Raw genomic sequence first — 25,503 nt, 5'->3', positions numbered from 1 at the left:
AAGGGTTAAGTGAAGCAGGTGGCATCTTAAAAAGAAAAGTGGCTTAAGACTTGTGACAGAAAGGATATGGTGAAATATTTCCTTGTACACAACACCAGAGGCAACATCCTACCTGACTGCATCTGCTTATACATGGCTGTGGTGTTTAAATCTCGTGGTTCTCAAGTCAGCATTGAAGTTGGTGAATATGAGCGGTTTCCGAAAAATGGACATGGAGACATGAGAGAAAAGACTCTGCCAAGTAGGTAAAATAGGACTTATCATTTGTTTGGTTCTAGTTGGCTTGACATCCGTCTTGAACAATTACATTTTCCTTTTCTGTTGACCATTATTAAATACTGCATTTGCTGATTTTAGCTGTGTGTGTGTGCATGTGTCTTGACAGAATCAAAACATGCCTCTGTGGTTTTGATGGGGTTTGGACTGCTGTGTGTCCTTCAAGCTGTTCTCAACGTCACACTCAGACTGAGTCACAGAGAGCTACCTCATAAAGGTTGATTAAATGTTTTGTTGTTGTTGTTGTCGTTGTTTTTTCATTAATTATCTTTGTAGCTCAGCTACCGGTCATACAATTCGGGAAGACAAGCATTTGCACTAATACGTTTTTTTGGGGGAACGTAAAGACATTGCCTTGTTCCTCAATTTCTGTAGTTCTCAGTGTGGCTAAATTACGTCATGATTGCCAAATCATGTCCCAATCTGTCTGCTTTTTTGTTTGTTTTTTCTATGCATATATTGTTTTATGTGCAGATGTTAATGCTACTATTATCAGAAGTAAGGATGTCCCAATTTTTTTCGCCACCCAAGTTTGAATCAAAATTTTTGGCTTTAAGGATCTGATGATGTCCTGATTCAATATCTTTGAATGAAAACAACCGTGCAAACAAACTGTCTTCAATTAATAGAGAAATGTATATATACACACACACATGTATGTACAGTACTAAATGTTTCGATGTTATATATGTTTACATTCATATTATAGCGGCCAATCCACCAGATCAGTGCCAATTCCTTTTTGTAACACTCTCAAAATTTACTAACATACATATTGACTACCTCAAAATATGTGATGGTCAATTTCAGGCACGTTTTAACTTATCTTTTTGTCATTCTCAAACTCTATGGGTTCTTAGCATAAAATTAGCAGAGGTGTGTATTTTAAAACACTTCGCAGGTCAGCCATGCGTCAGTGGCCTGGGCACCTGTCCGTCATTGTCAGTCCGTCATTTTTTTTCAAGCCGAAGCACACTGTATTTGTCAGTTTGTCATTATTTTAACCACACTTTTTAACTGCTCCTCCAATCCATCAGTCAGCGTGTCAGTCAAAAAAAAAAAAGAAAACGTCAGTCCAAGAGATTTTTAAAAAAATCCATTTATTTTGCACTTTATCTAAATCATACACATCCAATTCACATGAACTAATGTATTGAACTGGTGGCTGCCTGCTGCCGAATAAACTCTTAACATGCCCAAAAGTTTACATTTAAAGTTTAAAATGGCTACCTTCAGAGTACAGTGTGTTAAATTTAGTGCCATCTAGTTGTGAAATAATAGAATGCAATGACGTATGCTCAAAGTGCACTTTGGTGCCTCAAGGAGATCACAATTTGCCAGCCTTCCATCAATTTCCTCAAAAAGGTTGCAAGTCATCACCAACGACTACTCAACATCACCAATTCTGGTATTTTCTTCATGTTACACATGCTGTTGTCATGATATAAAGAATAATTTTTGTCAAGTTTGCCTCCTTTGGGTATCCGTAGAGTAAAGATGGCGGCGAAACATGACAGACTCCTCAAGGGTAAGCACACCCTATGTAATATAGTTAGCGATGACTTCACCTACAATTGCATTCCAAAAATTTATGTTGATGTCAAATCAAGTCAAGTCACATTTATTTATCTAGCCCTTAATCACAAACAGTCTCAAAGAGCTTCTCATGCCCACAGTTAAAGAAATATTAACGACAACCTTAACCCCTAGGAGGGCAAGGAAAAACTCAAAAACCCCATGTGGGGGGAAAATGAGAAACTTTGAGAAGGGGCTGCAGATAGAAGAGTCCCCCTTCCAGGATGACCAGGCTGCAATGGATGCGGAGTGGGCCACATTTCACACAATATTGTACAATATCAGGTAATTACAGTGATATAAAATCCATTTAACAAGATGAAAATGCTGCAAGACCCGTTAGGAGAGGTGGATCCACCTCTGAACCCATACCAGTTGGTCAATGAAGAAACCTTCATAGCAGCGTCTCCGAGTGATCGACCCAAGTGGTGCAAATCATGTCCATAACGATCAGCGCAGAATCCAAACAGTGATATTCGATTGGGTCATCGTCACCTGGCTCCCTCTCCAGATCAGGGAGGAGGGGGAAGGACAAACAGGGTGGTATATACAGTGTGGACAGCAAGTATTTGATACCTTGCAGATTTTTCGACGTTTTCCTACTTACAAAACAGGCAGAGGTCTGTAATTTGTATCAAAGCTGTTCTCCAACTATGAGACACAAAATCTCAAACAAAAATCCAGAAAATCACAGTGATTGATTTTTAAATAATTCTTCTCCTTCTTCTTTTTGGTTCATTGGAGATTCCACCCCCAACCCCCGCCCCCCTCTCCACACACACACATTTAAAAGCATTAAATTGATCACCAAACACCTTGAATGTGAAGAAAAAAAACTTCGATTAGAAGCAATGTAATGATCTACGTTTTCGATGTTTGATTGTTATTGTATGTGCTTCTGTGGGGTGGAAGGGTTTTTACAAACATCATGTTCTCTTTCCTTCTGTTTACGAGTTCCTGATTGCACCGTTCGACGAGTGTGCACATGAGGACCAGAGAGAGAGAGATAGCAAGAGAGCATGTGCGCTGTTCGTGTTTCGGAGTGTTATAGGCCAGTGTTTTTCAAACACTGTGCCGCGGCACACCAGAGATATTGTCAGGTGTGCCGTGGGAAATTATTATGATGTAAGCCAGATAGTGTTGCGCAGTGCCTCAGTTAACCCCCGAATGATCTAAAGATACTGCAGATTTATGACCTTGTTAAATCCAACCACTGGGGAACAAACTAGCATATTGTAGTGACTTCTATGTACATAATTCACCACCAACTGCAAACGTGTGAATGCAATGTTTCATATGCTTGTCAGAGAGTTCACGATCATTTGGTAACGGGGTAAAAATAATTGCAGTCCCTTTAAGGACCGCCATGTTAGTCTGCTTGTTTCTATGGAAACTGATTTTCGGCGGGTCTCGTGTTGCGCGGGAGGTTTTTCGGTGTGCTAATAAAAAAACGACACACTCTCGGAGTGCGAACGTGAGAAATTGTCGCTTTCTTCTAGTTTCTACAATTTCCACACTATCAACAAATAATTTACATTATGATGAGTAGGACAAGTGGTTGTGTTGTAGTATTGCATATTATTACGTAGTATTAATCGCATATGTTGCATCACATATGAGAAAAAATGGACAGTCTTCAGAAAGCATGAAAATACTGGAAGCAAAAAAGTTATGTTTATCTATACATATTCTTTGAAGTCAAGATGGCGCCCGAGTAGGCAGCCGTCGGCAAGTGCTCTCATGAGCCTTGCTTTTTTTTTGTTTTTGTGTTTGTTTTGTCACTTTGGTCTTGGATCAGTCTTGGATATCATCAACAGCAGCCTCTCTTCTGGTGTAGTTCCCCAACAGTTTAAACATGCTGTGGTCCAACCCTTGATCAAGAAACCTGGTCTTGATCCAGATGTGCTGTCAAGTTTCAGGCCCATTTCCAAACTGCCTTTCATTTCCAAAATTCTGGAAAAAGTGGTGCACATGCAGTTGACATTTTTCTTGGATGAACATAACATCTTGGAGGTCTTCCAGTCAGGTTTCAAGACGATGCATAGCACGGAGTCAGCCCTGTTACGCGTTTCTAATGACATCCTCCTGGCAAATGACTCTGGAGACCACGTGTGTCTAGTTTTATTGGACTTAACTGCAGCGTTTGATACAGTGGATCACAGTATTCTGCTGACTCGTTTGCAGCACTTGGTGGGCATTGGCGGCAGTGCTCTTGAGTGGTTTAGGTCCTATTTAGCTGACAGAACCTTCTGTGTCAGCCTTGGCTGCTCTGAGTCACGCACTGCTCCCCGGTCATGTGGTGTTCCACAGGGCTCAATTCTGGGGCCTCTGCTGTTCTCGCTGTATCTGCTCCCATTGGGTTCCATCTTAAGGAAACATGGTATTCCCTTCCACTGCTATGCAGATGACTGCCAGATCTATGTCCCACTGAGCAAGAAAGACGCCTTCTCATTAAGGCCACTCCTATCCTGTCTGGAAGAAATCAAAACCTGGATGGCACAAAATTTCTTGAGATTCAATGAAAAGAAGACAAAGGTGATATTGTTTGGTCCCAGTGGCCCTTGTACATTCCATCCTGTAGACTTGGGCCCCCTGTCTCCTTATCGTAAGTCAACAGTCTCAAACTTGGGCCTTAAACTGGACAGTGATTTCAAACTCGATCGGCAAATTGGTGCCGTTATTAAATCCAGTCAGCCAATCCTCCATTAAGCGCCTTCAGCTGGTCCAGAATGCCGCTGCTCGCCTCTTGACTGGTACTCGTAAGAGGGAGCACATAACTCCTACTCTGGCATCCCTTCACTGGCTCCCCATTCATTTTAGTTATTTTCAAGATCCTCTTATTTGTTTTCAAATCTCTGAATAATCTCGCGCCACCTTACCTCTCTGAGCTCATCCGCCCCTACACACCTGCCCGGCGCCTCAGGTCTGTGGACCAGACTTCATTAGAAGTACCAAGAACTAAACTGAGGCTCAGAGGGGATCGAGCCTTTTCTGTTGCTGGTCCCTCTCTCTGGAATGACCTCCCACTGAACATTCGGCAAGCCTCCTCGCTGCCCACCTTCAAAACCCTCCTCAAAACTCACTTGTATTCTTTGGCATTCGACTCAGCATGACTTAGATTTGTTCTTGGTTTTACTGTTTGGTGCTTTCTACCGCCTTTATTACCGATTTGTCGTACTGTTTATTGTGCATGTTAAATTGCTCCATGTACAGCACTTTGTATGCAGCGATGGCTGTTTGAAAGTGCTCTATAAATACTGTTGACTTGACTTGACTTGACTTGACTTGACTTTGTGTTTGTTGTTACGTCGTGTGGACCTGATGTGGACTTTTTTCAGCATTTTTTGGCCACGACATTCATCAAGGAGACTCTGTTGAACGGTCTGCGGCTGGATGGATGTAAGGCTTGAGGAGCTGACGATGAGAAGAAAGGAGCGTTAGCGCGGAGCGCCGATGCGGATTTGGAAATGGGAGTCGCAGCTTGGAGTTTGAAGCGGATTACGTGGGACAGGAGAAGTGAACTAATCTCTTTTCGTCACTGGACGCTACAGCTTTGTTGTTTGCTTTCAAAACTTAGCTTGTAGCTGACGTGTGCACATTTTTCAGCATGATGTCTCTGACCTACTGGTGAAAGGACACTTTGATCCTCTCCTCTTTCATCTATAACTGCTTCAGACAACAAAGTGTATGCAGAATAGTGGTGAAGATTGCACGACTGTCTGTGTCCTATGTGTTGTGTTGTGTTATTTTTGTTATTTTGACTTCAAAATGGCGCCGCGTGAGTGGCTGCCTTCCAGCAGCTCCTATATTTTGTTGTTCTACTTCTTCCTTTCATAACTTTGCTGCTGTGAATTGGAAATTTCTCCATTGCGAGACTAATAAAGATATTCTTATCTTATCTTATCTTATACTGTATAGCTATTATTCACCGAATAGTCTCAAAGGGCTTCACAGGCCCACGGTTCCCAAAAATCAATATCTCGAAGTCGGCACATTTATCACAAGATATAATGTTCATGACAATGTTAGTTTAAAAAAAAAAAAAAACACGAGAAGCCCATTTAAGAAAACAAAGTGCCACAGGTCGGCATCTCCAAGAAAATGGTTCTTCTCGTGACTCATTCCTGTCAATCAATGCATAATCCTTCACACCGCCTGGGAAGTGGTCCTCATCAGATCTTGTCCAGTTAGGTCAGTGCCAAAACCTTACAGCAACAGCCTCGCTTCTCTGATCGGAGGAGAAGTGGCTGTATGTAAAACACACCGAAATACAGATGTCGAGGTCTGAAGCAGGGCAAGAGATGTTTGCTGACCATGTCAGGTGCCCCAGACAAAGACCAAAATTTCAATGTACAGTACAATAAACATCCTTGGCCAGGGAATCATCCAGCAAAATCTCAGCCATGTTTTTGAATAGGAAAGAAGCAAATGCATCAATTTTAACTATGAAATAATGATTTTTTTTTAACTCTTCACACGGAGGTGAGGCTGTGACTTCCCTAACCACACAAATGTCTGTGTGCAGGCAAAAAAGAAGAGATCTGTCCACAGGGCTGGCTACAGTTTAACTTCAGTTGTTACTACATTTCCTCCATGAGGAAGGGTTGGGACAACAGCCGTCAGGACTGTCTGCAAAGAGATGCTGACCTGGTTATCATTAACAGCAGAGAGGAACAGGTATATTTATATCCATCCATCCATCCATTTTCCGAACCGCTTGATCCTCACTAGGGTTGCGGGGGGTGCCGGAGCCTATCCCAGCCGCCTCCAGGCAGTAGGCAGGGGACACCCTGAATCAGTTGCCAGCCAATCGCAGGGCACACAGAGACGAACAACCATTCACGCCCACACTCACACCTAGGGACAATTTAGAGCGTCCAATCAGCCTGCCATGCATGTTTTTTGGAATGTGGGAGGAAACCGGAGCACCCGGAGAAAACCCACGCAGGCCCGGGGAGAACATGCAAACTCCACACAGGGAGGCCGGAGCTGGAATCGAACCCGGTACCTCCGCACTGTGAAGCCGACGTGCTAACCACTGGACTACCGGGCCGCCCCGGTATATTTATATGGAAAAGAAAATACATCTCAAATTTTTGTTCTGTATTTGAATGTTTTTCATTTTTTGCATGCTACCTGAGGTTGTTTTCGCACTACACCCTTTAGTTTTATTGTAGCTGCAACTAGTCCAAGCTATGCAACATCTTGGTCCTGTTCCAAACACACCAGAGCATGGTTCTCACATGATGAAAGCTTGTCAGTCCGCTAGAGCCCACATGAATGCAATCATTTTTTTAACCTCTGGCTATGTAGCCAGCATAACGTTCGCAAAAACGGTTGAGAGGACAGGGGTATGAACAAAATATAGCATCACAAAACTAGGACTATTTACTACAAAGTGAGACCAGTAACAGACCTGGTAGCGTCCACTCACTGTCTCTAATTTGACCGATCACCACCCAAGACAGCGTTGCTCAGCTGATGTCGTGCAACGAACTTTTGAAGCCAGCCATGGGACGCTTCAAAGTTCTTGATGCCCTTAGTTAGCCCTATGGAGCTCGCCTTATATCTTTTAGCACGATAACAGTCAAACCAGTCCAGGAAACGTTCTGAAACTTCTCATGCCCTCAGTTAAAGTTCGGAAACGTTGTCCCAATGCATTGAAAAGAGACGAGTCATTGGATAAATGCTGGTTTTGTCCCGCCCATCGGACGCTCAGCGTCTCTGGGAGTCTATGGACAGTGGCCGTTTATCGGTTGGCCCGGACGCTGAGCTTTTCTGCATGATGTTTGGATGATCTGTCTGAAGCTGAATCTCTTTTTAACAGTTGTACAGTTGGTGCAGAAAATCAATGAACCATTTTAAAGTGACCAGTAGCAGTATTTGTAGGACAAGAAGTGTGCAGTTGTGCAGATATCCCCAATGTTCCTGAGAGATGATGTTGGGGGTTTGCATCTCGCTGTTTATCCTTTATCAATGATGAATGCATTACTAAGTAGCACATTCCTCTAAAATTTGCTCATTCTAATGCGTTACTTTTTCCAAACAAGTAATCAGCGTAAAATTACTGCGCAAACATCATTCAATGTTACTTTGTAGAATGTAACAACTACCACATACAAGTGACATCAGTATTTGAAAGAACGGCACTTTTCACCACCACATGCAGTCAAAGTTAAAAGTCTGTGAGAAGCATTAGTGAGAAGAATTGACAAAACTTAACACAGACTTGACAGCCAGGGTGCCCACCTCACACACACACACACACACACACACGCACACACACACACACACACACACACACACACACGCGGTGTTACGTATAAATATTAATAGATAATGAATAATAAAATTCAGTCGGACAACTGATTCCTAACACTTACTATTAATTAAAGTCACTAAGCAAATAACTATACATAACAGGACAAGTAAGAAAGGGAAACTCTGGGTTGTGAAATGCAATGTGGAATATTCAAACTCATGGATTCATTCAACATTTATAGCACATTGACAATCACGTGTCGATAAACCGCAGATTTATGTTTTCAAGATACAGAACAGTCACGACTTTGAAGCTGCACACTCTGTCCTGTCTACCCGCCTACGTAGCTTGAATAACACACACTCACACACAACCACACACTTCATAACTCTGGAAAACCTTTATTATTACCTTTACCTTATATAAAAAAATAATTTAAAATCCTCGTCTCACCCTTCGGGTGGTGACGTCCCCCATTCAGCTCGGGTCCTCTACCAGAGGCCAGGAAGCTTGAGGGTTCTGCGCAGTATCCTTGCTGTTCCCAGCACTGCACTTTTCTGGACTGAGATGTCTGATGTTGTTCCCGGGATCTGTTGCAACCACTCATCTAGTTTGAGGGTCACTGCCCTGAGTGCTCTAATCACCACAGGCACTCCTGTCACCTTTATGTTCCAGGCTCTCTCCAGCTCCTCTCTGAGCCCTTGGTATTTCTCCAGTTTCTCGTGTTCCTTCTTTCTGATGTTTCCATCACTTGGGACCGCTACATCCACTACAACAGCTTCCCTCTGCCCTTTATCTATGATCACAATATCCGGTTGGTTCGCCGTTACCATCTTGTCAGTCTGTATCTGGAAGTCCCATAGGATCTTCGCTCGGCCATTCTCTACCACCTTTGGAGGTGTTTCTCATTTTGACCTTGGGGTTTCCAGTCCATACTCCGCACAGATGTTTCGGTAGACTATGCCAGCCACCTGGTTATGGTGTTCCATGTAGGCTTTCCCTGCCAGCATCTTACACCCTGCAGTTATGTGTTGGATTGTCTCAGGTGCCTCTTTGCACAACCTACACCTTGGGTCTTGTCTGGTGTGGTATATCTGGGCCTCAATGGCTCTGGTGCTCAGGGCCTGCTCCTGAGCAGCCAGGATGAGTGCCTCTGTGCTGTCCTTCAGGCCAGCCCTCTCTAGCCACTGAAAGGACTTCTTGAGATCAGCCACTTCAGTTATGGTCCGGTGGTATATCCCATGTAGGGGCTTGTCCTCCCATGATGGTCCCTCTTCCAGCACCTCATCCTCTGTTCCCCATTGTCTGAGACATTCTCTAAGTCTGTCATCCGTTGGAGCCTTCTCCTTGATGTATTCATGGAGCTTGGACGTTTCATCCTGGACAGTGGCTCTCACACTCACTAATCCCCAGCCTCCTTCCTTTCGGCTTGCGTACAGTCTCAGGGCGCTGGATTTGGGATGGAAACCTCCATGCATGGTTAGGAGCTTTGGTCTTATTCTTGCGATTGAGTTGGCTTCTTTGGACTTGCCTCACCCGCTGGAGGTATTTGGCCGTAGCTGCTTTCCTTGTTGCCAGTTCGAGGTTGCCATTGGCTTGTGGTATCCTGAGGTACTTGTAGCTGTCACTGCTGTAGATCCTGGTTGTGTGGATCAAGGAGTCTATGTCCCTTTCGCACTTAGCATACAGCTTTATGTCATTCATGTAGAGGAGGTTACTGATCGTAGCTCCATTTCTGAGGCGGTATCCATAGCCTGTCTTGGCGATTACTTGGCTTAGGTGGTTCAGTCCTATGCAGAACAGCAGTGGGGAGAGTGCATCACCTTGGTATATGCCACATTTGATGGACACTTGGGTAAGTGGCTTGCCATTGGCTTCAAGTGTGGTTTTCCACATCCTCAGCGAGTTTGCAACGAAGGCTCTTCGGGTCCTGTTCACCTTATACAACACCAAGCATTCAGTGATCCATGTATGTGGCATCAAGTCATAGGCTTTCTTGTAATCAATCCAGGCTGTGCACAGGTTGGTATGTCGGGACCTGCAGTCTTGTGCGACTGTTCTATCAACCAGGAGCTGATGTTTGGCTCCTCTGGTATCTCTACCAATACCCTTCTGTGCTTCGCTCATGTACTGATCCATGTGTCCACTTTTCTTAGCCGCAATGATGCCTGACATGAGCTTCCATGTTGTGGAGAGACAGGTTATTGGTCGATAGTTGGATGGGATTGCACCCTTTGAGGGGTCCTTCATGATCAGGATCATTGTCCCCAGTCTACTGCCCAAAGACAGCTGGGATAGGCTCCAGCATGCCCCGCGACCCTTGTGAGATAAGCGGATAAGAAAATGCATGGATGGATGGATGGATGTGTGTGTGTTTGTTTGTTTGTTTGTTTGTTGGTGTAGGTGTGTGCGCACCCCCCCCCCACACCCTCCCCCTCTACAAACATACACATACACACACACACACACACACACACACAACCACACACCTCATAACCCTGGAAAACTTATTATTACCTTTCTTTCATTCAATAGGCATCAATTATTCATGAACATTTTGCTATTCACGGGCCAACCCAATCCCTAACCTCTGTAAATCATGAGGTTTCACTGTATTTGCTGCTTTGATATGGGATAGCTTCACATTTTTTCACCATGTTTGCTCTTGGTTGTAAAGTGTCCTTGAGTGCTGTGAAAGGCGCTTCCAAATAAAATGTATTATTATTATTATTATTATTATTATGTGAATCAGAATAACGTGCTCTGCTTTTTTGTCATAGGCTTTCCTCACTGGGTTCACCAAAGCAGCATGGATTGGAATGTCTGACAAGGACAAGGAGGGAATTTGGATCTGGGTGAATCGTACACCAGTAAACAAAGACAGGTGTGGCTTTAATAAAATGAATGTACTGTTTATCCAAAGGTGATTTTTTTCACACAAGCAGGCAAGTGAGTAAGGAGGCACTGCTGTAATACCCAGCAGTTTAGAGGGTTTCTGTCTTGGCAAGAAGCAAGAAAGCACTCATCCAAACAATCCACTTTCACACCCCAAATCCAGTATGTTTGCCCAGGATGATTGTTCAGATGAATAATCAAGTTTCGTCATGCACACGCAGCAATGGTGAGAAGTAACTAAGTCAAACAATTCCCATTGTTCTGAGTTTTGGTCAATCCAATGAGTATTTCAAGGAATTTGTCTTTTTAATTTTGATATCCAGGACTTGGCTGAACACATCGAAGCTGTTTAACATACATACAGTTGTGCATGGGGGTTGGAATTGTGGAAAAAGGCATCTGGGTGTTTGGAAACCAGAAACAACGGAGGAATTAACAGCCAGGACAAGTCCCTCCTCCTAGCCCACACCACTACATTCAGATCTGGCAACAGTGCAGTCAGAGCAGACCTCAAAAGGAGATTCTGGAAAGCTTCCCTAGATCTCGGACCGCCAGGGTCCCTGCCTATGCTGCCGCCCAGTTCACTTCGCACCCGACCCCTTTAGCCCCTCCAATAATTGGTGAGCTCATGGAAAGGAGGGCCCACATTGTCTCTTCGGGCTGAACCCAGCCGGGCCCCATGGTTGTAGGCCCGGCCACCAGGCGCTCACCAGCGAGGCCCAGTCTGGCTCCAAAAGGGGGCCTCAGTGACGCACATCCGTGAAAGGGACAACACAATGAGCCGTGTTTTGTCTGGTCCTTCATCTAGGATCTGTTTGCCATGGGTGCCCCTGCCAGGGGCATAAAGCCCCAGACAACTTAGCTCCTAGGATCATTGGGACACACAAACCCACTCCATCAGGTGATGGCTCAAGAGAGGCGTGGAGCTATCAACTGATCACCACCTGGTGGTGAATTGGCTCCGAAAGCCGTGCTACATCTACCTGTCGTCCGTCACCACCGAGCGACAGCGACATGGAACTATCAAGAAAATCAAAAGGTGGTGGAATATCCTTCTTTATCAATGAGTCATGGTGCACTGATACCACGGAGCACAACACACACTGCAGCCGGACTTAGAGTCATTGTTTCTAAACTGTAAGCCATTCTACTCACCACATGAGTTCTCTTCTTTTATACTCCTGAGTGTTTACATCCACCACAATCTAACATGAACACAGCACTGCAACCGCTGGCTGACCAAGTGAAGCAGGCATGTCCAGCTCCGGGCCTGGAGGGCCGCCGTCCTGCCTGTTTTCCATCTCTCTCGGCTACAACACACCTGATTCAGATGATCAGCTCATCATCCAGCTCTGAACCAGCATTAGAACATTCCTGATTATTTGAATCAGGTGCGTGTCTCCTGGGAGGGCTGGAAAACAGGCAGGACAGCGGCCCTTGAGGACCGACTTTGGACACCCCTGATGTAAAGAAACTGAAGGTAAAGCATCCAGAATCACCCCTCGTCATCTGGGGTGATTTTAATAGAGCACAACTTAACCATGAACTTCCCAGACATAAGCACCACATTGAAGGCAACACTCCGGACCATTGCTACATAACACTTCAAGATGCATACCGATCTGTTGCCCATGCGGCACTGGGCTTTTCTGACTACTGTTTAATACACTTAATTCCTATTTACAGGCACAGACTCAAATGTGTAAAACGACCTGTTCAGACCATGAAGAGCTGGACTGATGAATCGAAGCTGGCAACACAAGAATGTTAGCACTGATTGGGGTGTCTTTGAAACTTCAACTGGCAGCCTGGACGAATGCACCAACACTGTAACATCATACACAGTTTCTGTGAGGACGTGTACCAACAAACACCTTTCACTCCTTCAGCAATAACAAGCCATGGTTCACTGCCATACTCAGGCAAGTGAAAGTGGAAGCCGACAGGAGTGGAGATAGGGCACTGCAGAAACATGCCCAAAACCAAGTGACAAAGGAAATTAACATCACAAAGAGAAGCAATGCAGAGAGGCTACAAAAAAAAAAAAAAATTCTGCTTTGCATCTGTGTTTGTTTTTCTGCAGATTTGAAAAGGACACCTCCCCTTTTAACACCTGCCCACCCTATTAGAAACTACCTCATTCACACCCCAGACTTCATTCCCTGCCCTGTTGATCCACGAACAGGACGAGAGACAGCGCTTCAAGCAGCCGAAGGTCAAGAAATCCGCGGGGCCCGACAAGGTGTCCCCCTCCTGCTGGAAAGTCTGCGCTGACCAGCTGGCTCCGGTCTTTACACAAATCATCAACAGATCCCTGGAGCTGTGTAAGGTCCCTTCCTCCTTCAAACTGTCTACCATCATCCCAGTTCCCAAGAAACCAGCAACATAGAAACTAAACGACTATGGGCCTGTCGCTCTAACTTACTGTATGTGGTCATGAAGTCCTTTGAATGCCTTGTGCTGGACCACCTAAAGAACATCAAAGAAACCCTGCTGGACCCCTTGCAGTTCACCTACCAGGCAAATAGGTCAGTGGATTACCCAGTCAACATTGGGCTGCACTACATCCTAGAGCACCTCGACGGCACATGGAGCTGTGCAAGGATCCTGTTTGTGGACTGCCGCTCCGCGTTCAACACTATCTTCCCGGAACTCCTCTCCTCCAAGCCTCTCCAACTCAGTGTGTCTCCTATGATCTACCAGTGGATATTCAGCTTCTTGACAGGCAGGACACAACAGGTGAGTCTGGGAAAGACATCATCATCGACATGTACCATCAGCACCCCCCCCCCCCCCTTCAAGGATGTGTCCTCTCTCTGCTGCTCTTCTCCCTCTACACGAACGACTAAACCTCAATGCAACCAGCCATAACCTCATAAAGTTCTCAGATGACATCTGAGTCATTGGCCTCATCAAAGATGGCATCAAGTCTGCGTACCGACAAGACGTGGAGCAAGTGGCACTCTGGTGCAGCCAACACAACTTGGAGCTGAACAAGCTCAAGACTGTCGAGATGATGGTGGACTTCAGGAAACATCCTTCGCCACAGCTGCCCCTCACATTATCCAGCTGCCCTGTGTCAACTATTGAGACCCTCAAGTTCCTGGGAATCACGGTCTCTGAGGACCAGAAGTGGGAGGCCAACATCAACTCCATTCTGAAAAAAGCCCAGCAGAAAATGTACTTCCTGAGGCTGCTGGGAAAACAGGTCTGCCACAGGAGCTGCTGAGACAGATTGCAGTCATCAAATCAGTCTGGTATTCCTCCATCACAGTCTGGTTTCGTGCCGCCACAAAAATGGACAAACGACAACTGCAACAAACATTTATGGCTGGGGGGGGGGGGGGAATCCCACTGCCCAATCCACTGTTGAGTCCTTGCACACCGCAAGAACCAAGACAAGAGCACCGAAAATCCTACTGAATGCCCCCACACCCTGCCCACCACCTCTTCCAGTTACCCCCCTCAGACTGACGCTATTGAACCATCGACACCAAAACCAGTAGACACTGGGGTAGCTCATACTATTGGAGACAAATTCCTTGTGTGTTTTACACGGTCAATTAGGGTGATTGTGACTCTGATTCTGAACGTGTACTGGTCTCTGTCTGTTGATTGCGCCACAGTGCCATTGACAATTGCTGTGGCCAACTACGGCTAATTCTGGGACTAACTATCTTGACAGCTGCTGTGCAAAGGGACTTTTCGAGTGGACTGGACACTATTTCTGTCCATTAAATCTAGAGCCCATTGTTTCGGGCTCCTTTAAATCGAGACTCCACTGTATCTAATTGTTGCAATGTTAGATTTGGCTTCTTCGACAGCAATTTTCAAAATGAAAATATATAGCACATTGTACATTGTGCTTTGTAATTTTAGTTCTGTGTTTTGTTATGCACATTGCTCATTTAAATGTGACTAAAAATAATACAAATTAAAGTTAGCTTGTTGGTTTGAACATATTCAGGCTGTTTTTCACTTTACATTTCACTTTTGTCGTCAAACAATCCTTTCTCTTAGGACAGAGCAACACATCGACTGTTATTTATTCTCAACTCCTCATGTCAATTCATGTTTTTCATTTTCACCGTAGGTTAGAATGGGCCCCTGGACAGCCTGATGGAGCGTTTGGAGGAGAAGACTGTGGTGATATTCGTACAATGATGAATTTTATTGGTTTGAATGACTCTAACTGTAGTCTCAGATCCCAATGGATCTGTGAGAAAACACTGAGGTAGAGATACTTTCTGTGATTCATATTATCCATCATTATTTTTGCACTCATTCAGCGATCCCAATATTTCCTCCGAAAACAAACTTTGGGCCCTGTTTTCATGCCCAGCGCTATACCTGGTACAAGTAACCGTTGCGCGTCTTTGTGGGAGGGAACGCAGCCAACTTGTCTGCCATCCTAAAGAAGCTGGTCCCCTCATTCCCGATAATTTCATCGCGGTCTACATGGCATGCAGATGCAGGACCTTTGCGCGTGCAAAGTACATTTAAAAGCAACTTCAATAAGATCTCCACTTGCGGATGATGTCAAATTACTAGTAGCCACTGGGAATGGGAACATGTGACCACCATGTGAGTTTGTGTTGGCAACTCCATTCCGCCACCCACCGCTAGTCATGTATATGTCGACCCCAAGATGGCTCCTTGCTGGAGACATGCTTACAATGTTATAACTTGCTGTTGGTTCAGTGAACTGTGTCACTGCTTTATTAAATAAGTTTTTTTTTGCAGCTCCGATAAAAGAAACGTTGTGATGTTGTTTTTTAAAAAGCACATTTTATTAATGGGTTTCACAGTCTCAACAAATACAACTGCATCTTTGTCCCGTCTCTGTGCCTTCTCTTCTTCCGTTCGACTCAAGAGGCGTTCATGACTGCCTCCGAAAAACGTAAATTAATGATTCCGTCAATGAAACTACGAAAATGGAAAATAATGCATCAAGACAGAAAATCAAGCGAGGAAATCACAAAATAAATTCTACAGCCCCCCTACAAAATTTATTTTGTGATTTCCTCGTTTGTGAATACACAACAAAGGAATAAATACCAAACAATTCTGAGACAGTCCAGTCTCCTACATTTTACTGACATTTGATTGTTCTGTTGGAGCTACGCTCAAAAATGCCAAAATAAATTCTGTAGGAGGGCAACTGAATTTTTTTTTTGTGATTTCCTTGCTTGATTTTCTGATTTGATGTATTATTTTCAATTTTCATAGTTTAAGATATCCTTTATTCGTCCCACACTGGGGAAATTTACATTTTCATTGAAGTAATCATTAGTTTTTCGGAGGCGGTCATGAACGCCTCTCAAGTCGAATGGAAGGAGCGTAGCTCCATCTAGTGGATGCATTGTAGATTGCGTCTTGTAATCCAGTGCGTCCAATATATGAAAGAAAAATAGGCCATTCATTGAAAGCGCGCCTCATAATCCAGTGCACCTTTTAGTGCGGAAAATACGGTCATAATAAATGCTCTTACGATGCGAGGACCCGGTCTCATTTGGCGGTGTCGTCACAGTGCGTGGAGCCGATCGGCTTCACCAGGGCCTGCCAATGACCACGGTCATGAGCTAGATGGATCCTCTGCGTCCTCCAGGGTAAACCACTGGTGCTGGAGATCTTCCCTGATGACATCAAGCCATCTGGTGTGGGGTCTTATTGAATCAGAACTATATTTTCAATGTCCACTTTTGAATGTTAAGCTCATCTTCATTCATCTGCATACATTTTAGTTTTTCCTTTCTGTTCAGCGTCTCTGTCACATACATCCAAATCAATGTTTTTTCGCTCACAAATGTCCGGTTTCTTTCCTCTCAATTTGCATTTGAACAGGAGTTCTGGTAGACGTTTACCTGTGGTTGGATGTTCAATTGCTGCGATAGACTGTAACATATTACCTCAGTTCCCATTTCCAATCAAGTCCTTCGGCTTGTTCAATCATGATCCTCTGTATCAGAGATGATGATGTTCCACTTGTTCATTTACTTGGGTCCATTTTGGTGTTGTCTTTAAATGTTTAATTTCATTTGTGTCACAGTATTCTCTGAACAATTCAGATTTGAACTGTGGGCCATTGTGAAATTTAAAGGTACCCTTATGTTCAGCACTCCTAGCTTTACAGCAGTCATTTTCCCCAGAAGTACTTCACCATTGCTTCTTATTACAATAAATTCAGCCTCTTCAGTCTAATCACCAATCGTGATTTCACATTTGAATCAGTGGCGGATGCTGGTCTCAAGGAGAGGAAGCTCAATTTCGGCCTACATCATAAAATGTGTCCGTTTACTTATACGTGGATTCTACTCTCCGTTCCTTTTCAAGAAAAGTATCTGTGACCCTGTCATACCAACAAGGCGTCTTTTCCAGGGACTTAACTAGTGTCCTACAACTACAGCAACTACAATAAAACCCACCAGAAATAAAAGATTGAGAATTTGTCATGTTTCGGTTTGTGACCAACAGGTGGCACTGTGGGGCTTTTCCCTTCAGCTGCACACCTGTTGGTCATTAGGTAATTAGTGCTTTAAAAGGACTCCCAGCCCCACCACTCATTGTCGGGTCATTGTTGCTGTTTGCTCTTTGCTACTGTCATGTTCTTTTGTTTGCTGTTCCTTTGCTGCTGTCAGGTTTGTTTCGGTCATGTTTTGGTCACGGTTCTGTTTTAGCTTCAGTTGCTATATTTGTTTGCTACTTTGGACTATGATTGTTTTTGGATTTTGTTTTCTCTGTGTTTTATCAATACACTTCTTCAAGTACACCCCGCTCCTCACTCCTGCCTTCTTTTTGGGGTCCACCACCGTGCAACGTGACAGAATTAAAAAATGCTCCCATGGATGCCAACACAAAAAGATCGGTGATTGGCTCATTTCACTGTCAATCAAAAAGAAATACAGCCTCAGACAGATCATCCAATCATCATACAGAAAAGCTCAGCCTCCGGGCCAGCCCATAAACGCCCACTGCCCATAGACTCCCAGAGACGCTGAGCGTCCGATGGGCGGGACAAAACCAGCATTTATCCAATGACTCGTCTTGTTTCAATGCATTGGGACAACCTACACTGAACTCTCTCGACACCCAGCGTCCGCGCGGTCGATGCTCAGCGTCCACACAGTTTAAAGCACAGTGAAGCTGTGGGAATGAATGAGAAGAGAGTCGCGTCCTAACCAGTAATAAGAAGCTGATTCGGAACAAAAGCTGAGTGCTTTGTAGCGCATATTTAGTCAATGACATGTACACACAATTGTATGTACACACATTTATTTGATCACTTATTTTTAGACATTTTAGGGGAAGCTGAGCTTCCCTGGCAGTCTTAGAGCAATCGTCTCTGATTTGAATGCATCATGAATGGATAATGACTGCGTTGAGGAATATGCATAGAGAGTTCTCTGATCTTTGGCTACATTTGATCCTTTTCGCTTTTCCCATATCTGTTCTTTCATCAAATTCCTTGTAGCACCAGATGGAATCAACATTTTTAATGTTACACCGCCCACAGAGAATGCACCTTACACTTTTACATGATCATCATTAACTGTGAATGTGTGCTCTTCTTGTTCAACGACATTTACCTCTTGCTTCTTTTGTATGACACATTTTTGAAAAAAGGGCCTTACTATTGCACTTGCGACATGTTTTTTCTCATGCTGGACATTTGGAATCTCTGCCCATGTGGTCAGTGTGGCCACACCTGTAGCACTGTCTGTCCATTTTAATATTCCCTTTCATTTTCCCATTAGAGTTCATACAGTCATTCATTCATTCATTTTCCGAACGGCTTTATCCTCACTAGGGTCGCGGTGGGTGCTGGAGCCTATCCCAGCTGTCTTCCGGCAGTAGGCGGGGGACACCCTGAATTGGTTGCCAGCCAACCAGAGTTCATACATTTTCCTTTCATTACCATAGAAATCCAGTTGACTGTGACCTCCTTTTTTTTTCTCCTCAGCTGTCTTCGAGCGGTAGGTGGGGGGACACCCTGAATTGGTTGCCCGCCAATCGCAGGGCACACATAGACGAACAACCATCTGCGCTCACACACACACACACACACACACACGCACACACACACACAGTGTTCCATCAACCTGCAATGCATGTTCTTGGAATGTGGGAGGAAATGAGAGTACCCAGAGAAAACAGTTGCAGGCACAGAGAGAACATGCAAACTCCACAAAGGCCGAAGCTGGAATCTAACCTTGCACCTCTGCGCTGTGAAGCCGCCATGCTAACCAGTTGGTCACCGTACCGCTCACAAACACATTTTAAGATCATAAATAAGATCTATTCCATGGCAGAAATTGTGAAGAAAAGATTTAAATTTGAGGTGCATTTGTGCTACTGTCACGTTTGCGAGGTGGTGGTGGACCCCAAAAAGCAGGCAGGAGGGAGGAGCAGGGTGTATTTGAAGAATTGTATTAAAACAAAGAAAACTAAATCCCAAACACACAAAGTCCAAAGTATCAAACAAAAAACCATGACTAAAGCTAAAACATAACAATGAACTAAACATGACAGAAACTAAGAGCAAACAGCAACACACATGACAGTAGCAAGAAGCAACAATGACCCGATACCGAGTGTTCGGGCAGGAGTCCTTTTATACGACTAATTACCAAATGGCCAACAGGTGTGCAGCTGCCGGGCGAGCCCTACAGTGCCACCTGTTGGTCCCTAAACCGAATCATGACAGCTACAATGATGATGAAACTCTCGACCAGGGGCCACCAATATGGTGCCCGTGGACACCAGGGAGCCCTCAAGGGCTAAATGAGTAGTCCGCTGGCATAGTCCAAAAATAGCTCACCAGTGAGAAGACACTGTGACTCTCCAAGAATATGAAAGAAGTGATCATTGTAAAATGTGAACACTGGCAAATATTTATAATAGATTATGGCTGGTTGATTTTTTTTTTGAGAAATCGCAAATGTGATCAGTATCTTCTCAGAAATTAATATCATTAATTTTATCATTAAAAATTAATTATATATATATATATGTAATATATTATTAATAATAATAATACATCTTATTTATAAGCGCCTTTCAAAATACCCAAGCACACTTTACAATCAAGAACAAAAACAATAAAACACAATGCGGGTTGAGCAGCGGCAGCCAAACCCGCCAGCGCTCACTCAACCCGGAAGTCAGAAAGAAACCACAAGGGAGGGAGAGGGGGAGAAAAAAAACCACGCTTGAATATCCTCATCTGAGGATAATTTGAGTCCAGGAAAAAAGACTCTAGCACGTAATCAAGCGTATGACAGTTACAACAAGTCACAAGACATGAACAATGAAGGCGGTGATACAGGGGTGTGGATGCGCCTGTGATTGTCTGGTTGTGTGTGCGTGTCAGGCCGCAACTGCTACGTCAAGGTCTTCTCATGGAGAAAGTCCTGGCTTATCAGTCTATGGCCGAGAAGGAGGGGGTGATGGTAGGGCACTAGCTTCCATGCGTACTTTCATCCAGGGGAAAGGTCGAGATAGCAGATGTTGTTTTGGTGACAAGCTGCCAACAATTCCAGACAGCCTTGAGTCCGTGGCCTGTGTCGATCAGCCAAGTCCGCGATTTCTTTCAATTTCTGAGCGCGGATTCCAACTTCTCCAAGTTGTTGTCCAAAACCACATCCGTTTTGCGGTTGAGCTCAGTCACCGCTTGAGTCTGAGTGTTGGACATCCACATTATGCCATCCTTAAAGACCGGCAGCTTCTTCACTTCCAATAAAGCCGCTCCCGTCGGTTGAATTTTGCGATAGATCAGGAAACTGCTAACACCAAACAGCAGCATACCTGTTATCAGAAGGCCGATAATGTAGATGTCTTCCACATCCTCAACGGACAGTGTTGACAGGCACACCATTCTCCACTTCCTCCAGGGATCAAGGGTGTACCCAGCAGCAAATGTCCCCGAGGGGCAAGTACCGTATTTTCACGACTATAAGGCGCCATTAAAAGTCTAAAATTTTCTCCAAAATGGACAGGACGCCTTATGATGCGGAGCGTCTTGTCTATGCGCTGAGTTCCAAATCCTGGCTGAGGGCCGACACGCTGTTTATATAGAGAAAAGGCGGAAGTGAGTGACGACAGGCGAAGAGGGCGGCCAATCAGTGAAGGGCGGGCGTGTAAGTGGACGCTAAAGGCACGCCTCTAGCAGGTACCAGCACCTGTATAAAGTGTGAGTATGTGCATTATTGCAAAACAACTTCGGTTTTGGTTTCCAAGAACCCCCGAAAATGAATTCCACAAAGAGACACGCCTACGAAGCTCAGTTCAAACTCCAAGCCATCGGTTATGCAGAGAAACATGGGAATCGAGCAGCCGCCAGAGAATTTAAGGTCAACGAATCCATGGTTCGCAAATGGAGGAAGCAGGAGAACGAGCTTCGCCAAGTCAAAAAGACAAAGCTGAGTTTCCGTGGAAAGAAGGCGAGGTGGCCCGAGTTGGAAGACCAACTGGAGCGGTGGATTCTTGATCAAAGAGCAGCCGGCAGAAGCGTCTCCACGGTCACCATTCGACTAAGGGCGAAAACGTTAGCCGAAGAATTGAAAATTGAACATTTTCAAGGAGGTCCGTCTTGGTGCTTTCGCTTTATGAAACGGCACCATCTATCCGTGAGAGTGAAGACGACCGTGGCTCAGCAACTTCCAGCGGACTACAAAGAAAAGCTGGCCGTTTTCCGCACCTACTGCAGTAAGAAGATTGTCGACAAACGCATCCAGCCTAACCACATAACCAACATGGACGAGGTCCCGCTGACTTTCGACATCCCGGTGAACCACACGGTGGAGAAGAAGAGGACCAGCACGGTTGCGATACGCACAACGGGGCACGAGAAGTCTGCTTTTACTGTCGTTCTTGGTTGTCATGCCAACGGACAGAAACTGCCACCTATGGTGATTTTTAAGCGAAAGACGCTGCCGAAAGAAAAGTTTCCAGCCGGCGTCATCGTGAAAGCAAACCAAAAGGGCTGGATGGACGAGGAGAAGATGAGAGAGTGGCTAAGTGAGGTGTATGCTAAGAGACCGGATGGCTTTTTCCATGCCTCGCCGTCACTCTTGATTTGCGACTCCATGCGTGCCCATCTCACAGAAGCGGTGAAAAAACAAGTCAAGCAGATGAACTCCGAGCTTGCCGTCATTCCCGGAGGCTTGACGAAAGAACTCCAACCGCTGGACATCGGCATCAACCGGGCGTTCAAAGTGAAGTTGCGAGCGGCATGGGAAAATTGGATGATCGATGGCAAACACAGCTTCACGAAGAGTGGGAGGCAGCGCCGGGCTAGTTACGCCACAATCTGTGAATGGATTGTGGCTGCTTGGACGAACGTGTCTCCTAGTACCGTTGTTCGAGCTTTTGGCAAAGCCGGCATAATTTCTGTGGAGCCACATGACAACGAGAGTGACTCTGACAACGAGAGGGAACCCGGCGGTTTGGATGGATTACCGGTACTTGCACAATTGTTCAATTCGGATACAGAAGATGAGGACTTTGATGGCTTTCCGAGTGATGATTGAGCGAAAAATGTGAGTACCTTGTAAATAATATACACCCGAACTCAGTTCTGATTTCGTTGGCTTTTTAAAAACGTGTTTTAGCGTGTATCCGTATGTCTTGGCATGCTACCGTATGCTTCAAGCTAACGTGCTAGCGTGCGCGCATGCATGCCGTATGTTTAAGCTGGCGTATGTTTTACCACTGTAAAACTGCGCCCAATAATACAGTGCGTTTTGTCTATGTGTAAAATACAGAAATGGCACCCAATAATGAGACTGCGCCTAACCATACGGTGCGCCGAATGGTCGTGAAAATACGGCTCCCCACTGCCTGCTCTTCTCGTCGATAAAATTTTGTCGATGGCATCGAGAGACCAGCCAACCAATTCCATGTTTGTTTTTAGGATGAAAATATGACAGGAGGCTAGGATAGTCAGACAAGGACAGCACATAGACTGGTGAGCAGGGATGTGTGGGGGAGGGGACAGGAGCAGAGCAAAAAAGCATCCGCCTTCGTCGAGAGCCAAGCAAGAGCAATTTTATCATGACATTTATTTTAAAAATGCATACAATTCAACAGATAGCTGTCCTCATCCTGTTCTTGCTCAAGTGTTTGTTTTCTAGACATCTGGCTCTCGCTCTCGCCATAGTCATTCTTGTTCCCTTAGTTCCAAGTTTTGTAAGTAGTGATGGCAAAATGAGACCTTTTGAAGCTCTGGACCTTTTTTGAACCACTCTGTCAAAATGGTTCACTACCCAGAGCTTTATTCAGTACCCTTAGGTGACCTCTAGTGTCCATCCATCCATCCATCCATCCATTTTCCGAACCGCTTGATCCTCACTAGGGTCGCGGGGGGTGCTGGAGCCTATCCCAGCCGTCTTCGGGCAGTAGGCGGGGACACCCTGAATCAGTTGCCAGCCAATCGCAGGGCACACAGAGACGAACAACCATTCACGCCCACACTCACACCTAGGGACAATTTAGAGCGTCCAATCAGCCTGCCATGCATGTTTTTTGGAATGTGGGAGGAAACCGGAGCACCCGGAGAAAACCCACGCAGGCCCGGGGAGAACATGCAAACTCCACACAGGGAGGCCGGAGCTGGAATTGAACCTGGTACCTCTGCACTGTGAAGCTGACGTGCTAACCACTGGACTACCGGGCCGCCAACAATATATTTAAAATGTGAAAAAATAAATATAAAAAGATTTGAAATTTTGTTTGTCATTAATAACTTTTTCATTCATAGAGGAACAGCAATTTTTGCACAGTAGAAGGACCTGTAAACAAAACGACAACACGCTACTCATGGTGGACTTAATTTTACCTTGTACTGTATGTATTTGCCATCCCGTCAGTAAGAACGGCTCCTCTTGAATATAACACAATACAGCACTGCTGAATAATACACGCTTGAATGACGTCACCACTGTCAGCGCAATCTCAAACTAAGCCAGCGGACTGGTCCCAAGTGGACCACAATGGGTGGGAGAAGGAAATGAGGGAAAATAAAAATCTGAGTATCTGCGTGTTTCAGTGTTTCATCTGAGGGGGCATTCTGGCTGTTGCTCATCATGGCGTGCGTGTGTGCATATGCGCGCATGTGCATCGTTGGGCGCCTGCGTGCGTGCGTGTGTCATACCTGTATAAACTACCAAAAAAATCCTTATAAAGAGCAAAAAATCCTTATAACATACCAAAGGATTTTATATGTCAAAATAACGGCAAGCCCCCCCCCCCCCCCCCACGAAATTTTCAATGATATTTATTGTAGATCTCCATAATACAATGTCTGGTTAATGTTTAATCATCATTCTACTTAGTGGCATTACTGTGTTCAGAGTTGTATTCCTGCGTTACTTTTTTCACCAACTCCAAATGCTGACCCATCGGCTCGAAGTTACAGCATCCATTCATATTTACTTTGGAAATGAAAGCATTCGAGTAGACTAGCACCATTCGGGGCAAAAGCAAACTGAACTACCTGTTGGGGGGGGGGGGGAAACGGAAATTGTCAGAATCCGTATGATTTGTGCGATACGGCCATATAGTAAGATTCACCACAAAATCCGTATGAACTATGCCTAAACCGTATGAGTTGACAGGTATGGTGTGTATATGCTTGCAAATGCGCGATCGGGTCGATCGCAGGAGGTTGGTCGCTTCAAAAGTCGATCTTTGGTCAAAAAAGTTTACCCTATGTGGCAAGCTGATCGAAGTACTAAGTAACCGCTGCAGCTTGCATGCAGACAGTGCCTGCTTCGAGTGGCAACAACGGAATAAGAGCCAGAATTGAACAGCATGGTTCAAGAGAAGGAATGCCAGAAGTCCCTGCACTAAGGCGCGAAGCAACATGCATAGTAAGAGAAAAACATTATTATATTTTTGTTTGTGGACTTGGTTGAACTGAGAGTTTGTGTGTATGGGACAGTGCACACAATATTCATTGTTGAACATGACTGGCCTGTGGTCTTTTTACCGGAGGAGTCAATTTCTCTCATTATCATGTTGGTGTACAATAAATCTGGCTGAGCAGAGGTTTGTGTGTGTGTGTGTTTAATAGAAATGACAAGTATTTCCCTAATACTCCTCTTTGTTTATTGGCTTATTTGATCTATATGCCTCTTTTACATCACATATTGTCACCAAATTTGTATTATCCTCTGAGTGTATGTTCAATGTTCCAGAAATTATTAATAACAATAAAAAAAAAACAATACCCACCCTGCCCATATCCCCCAGTAAAGGAGACATCAGCCCATGACATTATGCATTGCAAAAAATATGACAGAGAAAAGATACAAATGATGAATCTGTTGGACAAAAGGAAATTGAAACAGGATCTAGGACAAATATTGAAAAATAGGGAAAGCTGCCGACTTTATCGGTTTGTAAGGCAGGTTTGGATGGGAGAAAGTAAGAATCTTGAAGAAGGGTTGTTTGTGTGCATGCGTGTGTGCGTGTGTGTGTGTGTGCGCGCGTGCGAG

The 25,503-nt window shown here is 44.8% G+C and overlaps 1 protein-coding gene and 1 long non-coding RNA gene across 2 annotated transcripts; both read left to right on the top strand.

Annotated features, from left to right (window-relative positions):
- Nucleotides 1-95: 95 nt before the first annotated feature.
- LOC147200705 (CD209 antigen-like protein C) lies at nt 96-15,858 on the top strand. The gene is made up of 5 exons (XM_086121067.1): nt 96-241; nt 386-493; nt 6,377-6,528; nt 10,894-10,997; nt 15,102-15,858. The coding sequence occupies exons 1-5, from the start codon at nt 133-135 to the stop codon at nt 15,244-15,246; spliced, it is 618 nt and encodes a 205-aa protein (XP_085977193.1). The 5' UTR covers nt 96-132; the 3' UTR covers nt 15,247-15,858.
- On the top strand, nt 11,010-14,033 carry LOC147200706 (uncharacterized). Its single transcript, XR_015101917.1, has 3 exons — nt 11,010-11,234; nt 11,332-12,047; nt 12,695-14,033. It is a non-coding gene; the product is annotated as an uncharacterized LOC147200706 (long non-coding RNA).
- Nucleotides 15,859-25,503: the final 9,645 nt, after the last annotated feature.

This window comes from Hippocampus guttulatus, chromosome 9 (assembly GCF_054856545.1).
Source record: "Hippocampus guttulatus isolate MCC_2025c chromosome 9, RoL_Hgut_1.0, whole genome shotgun sequence".
NCBI classification, from domain to species: domain Eukaryota; kingdom Metazoa; phylum Chordata; class Actinopteri; order Syngnathiformes; family Syngnathidae; genus Hippocampus; species Hippocampus guttulatus.
Note: the sequence above shows the minus strand (reverse complement) of the source record. Positions and strands in the feature narration are given on the sequence as shown.

What these genes read in the sequence shown, in the direction of transcription:
- LOC147200705 (XM_086121067.1), top strand. Translation starts at nt 133, where the DNA reads ATGGCTGTGGTGTTTAAATCTCGTGGTTCTCAAGTCAGCATTGAAGTT. An exon ending in TTAACAGCAGAGAGGAACAG is followed by an intron (nt 6,529 to 10,893) that starts GTATATTTATAT and finishes TTTTTGTCATAG; the next exon opens with GCTTTCCTCACTGGGTTCAC. An exon ending in ACACCAGTAAACAAAGACAG is followed by an intron (nt 10,998 to 15,101) that starts GTGTGGCTTTAA and finishes TTTTCACCGTAG; the next exon opens with GTTAGAATGGGCCCCTGGAC.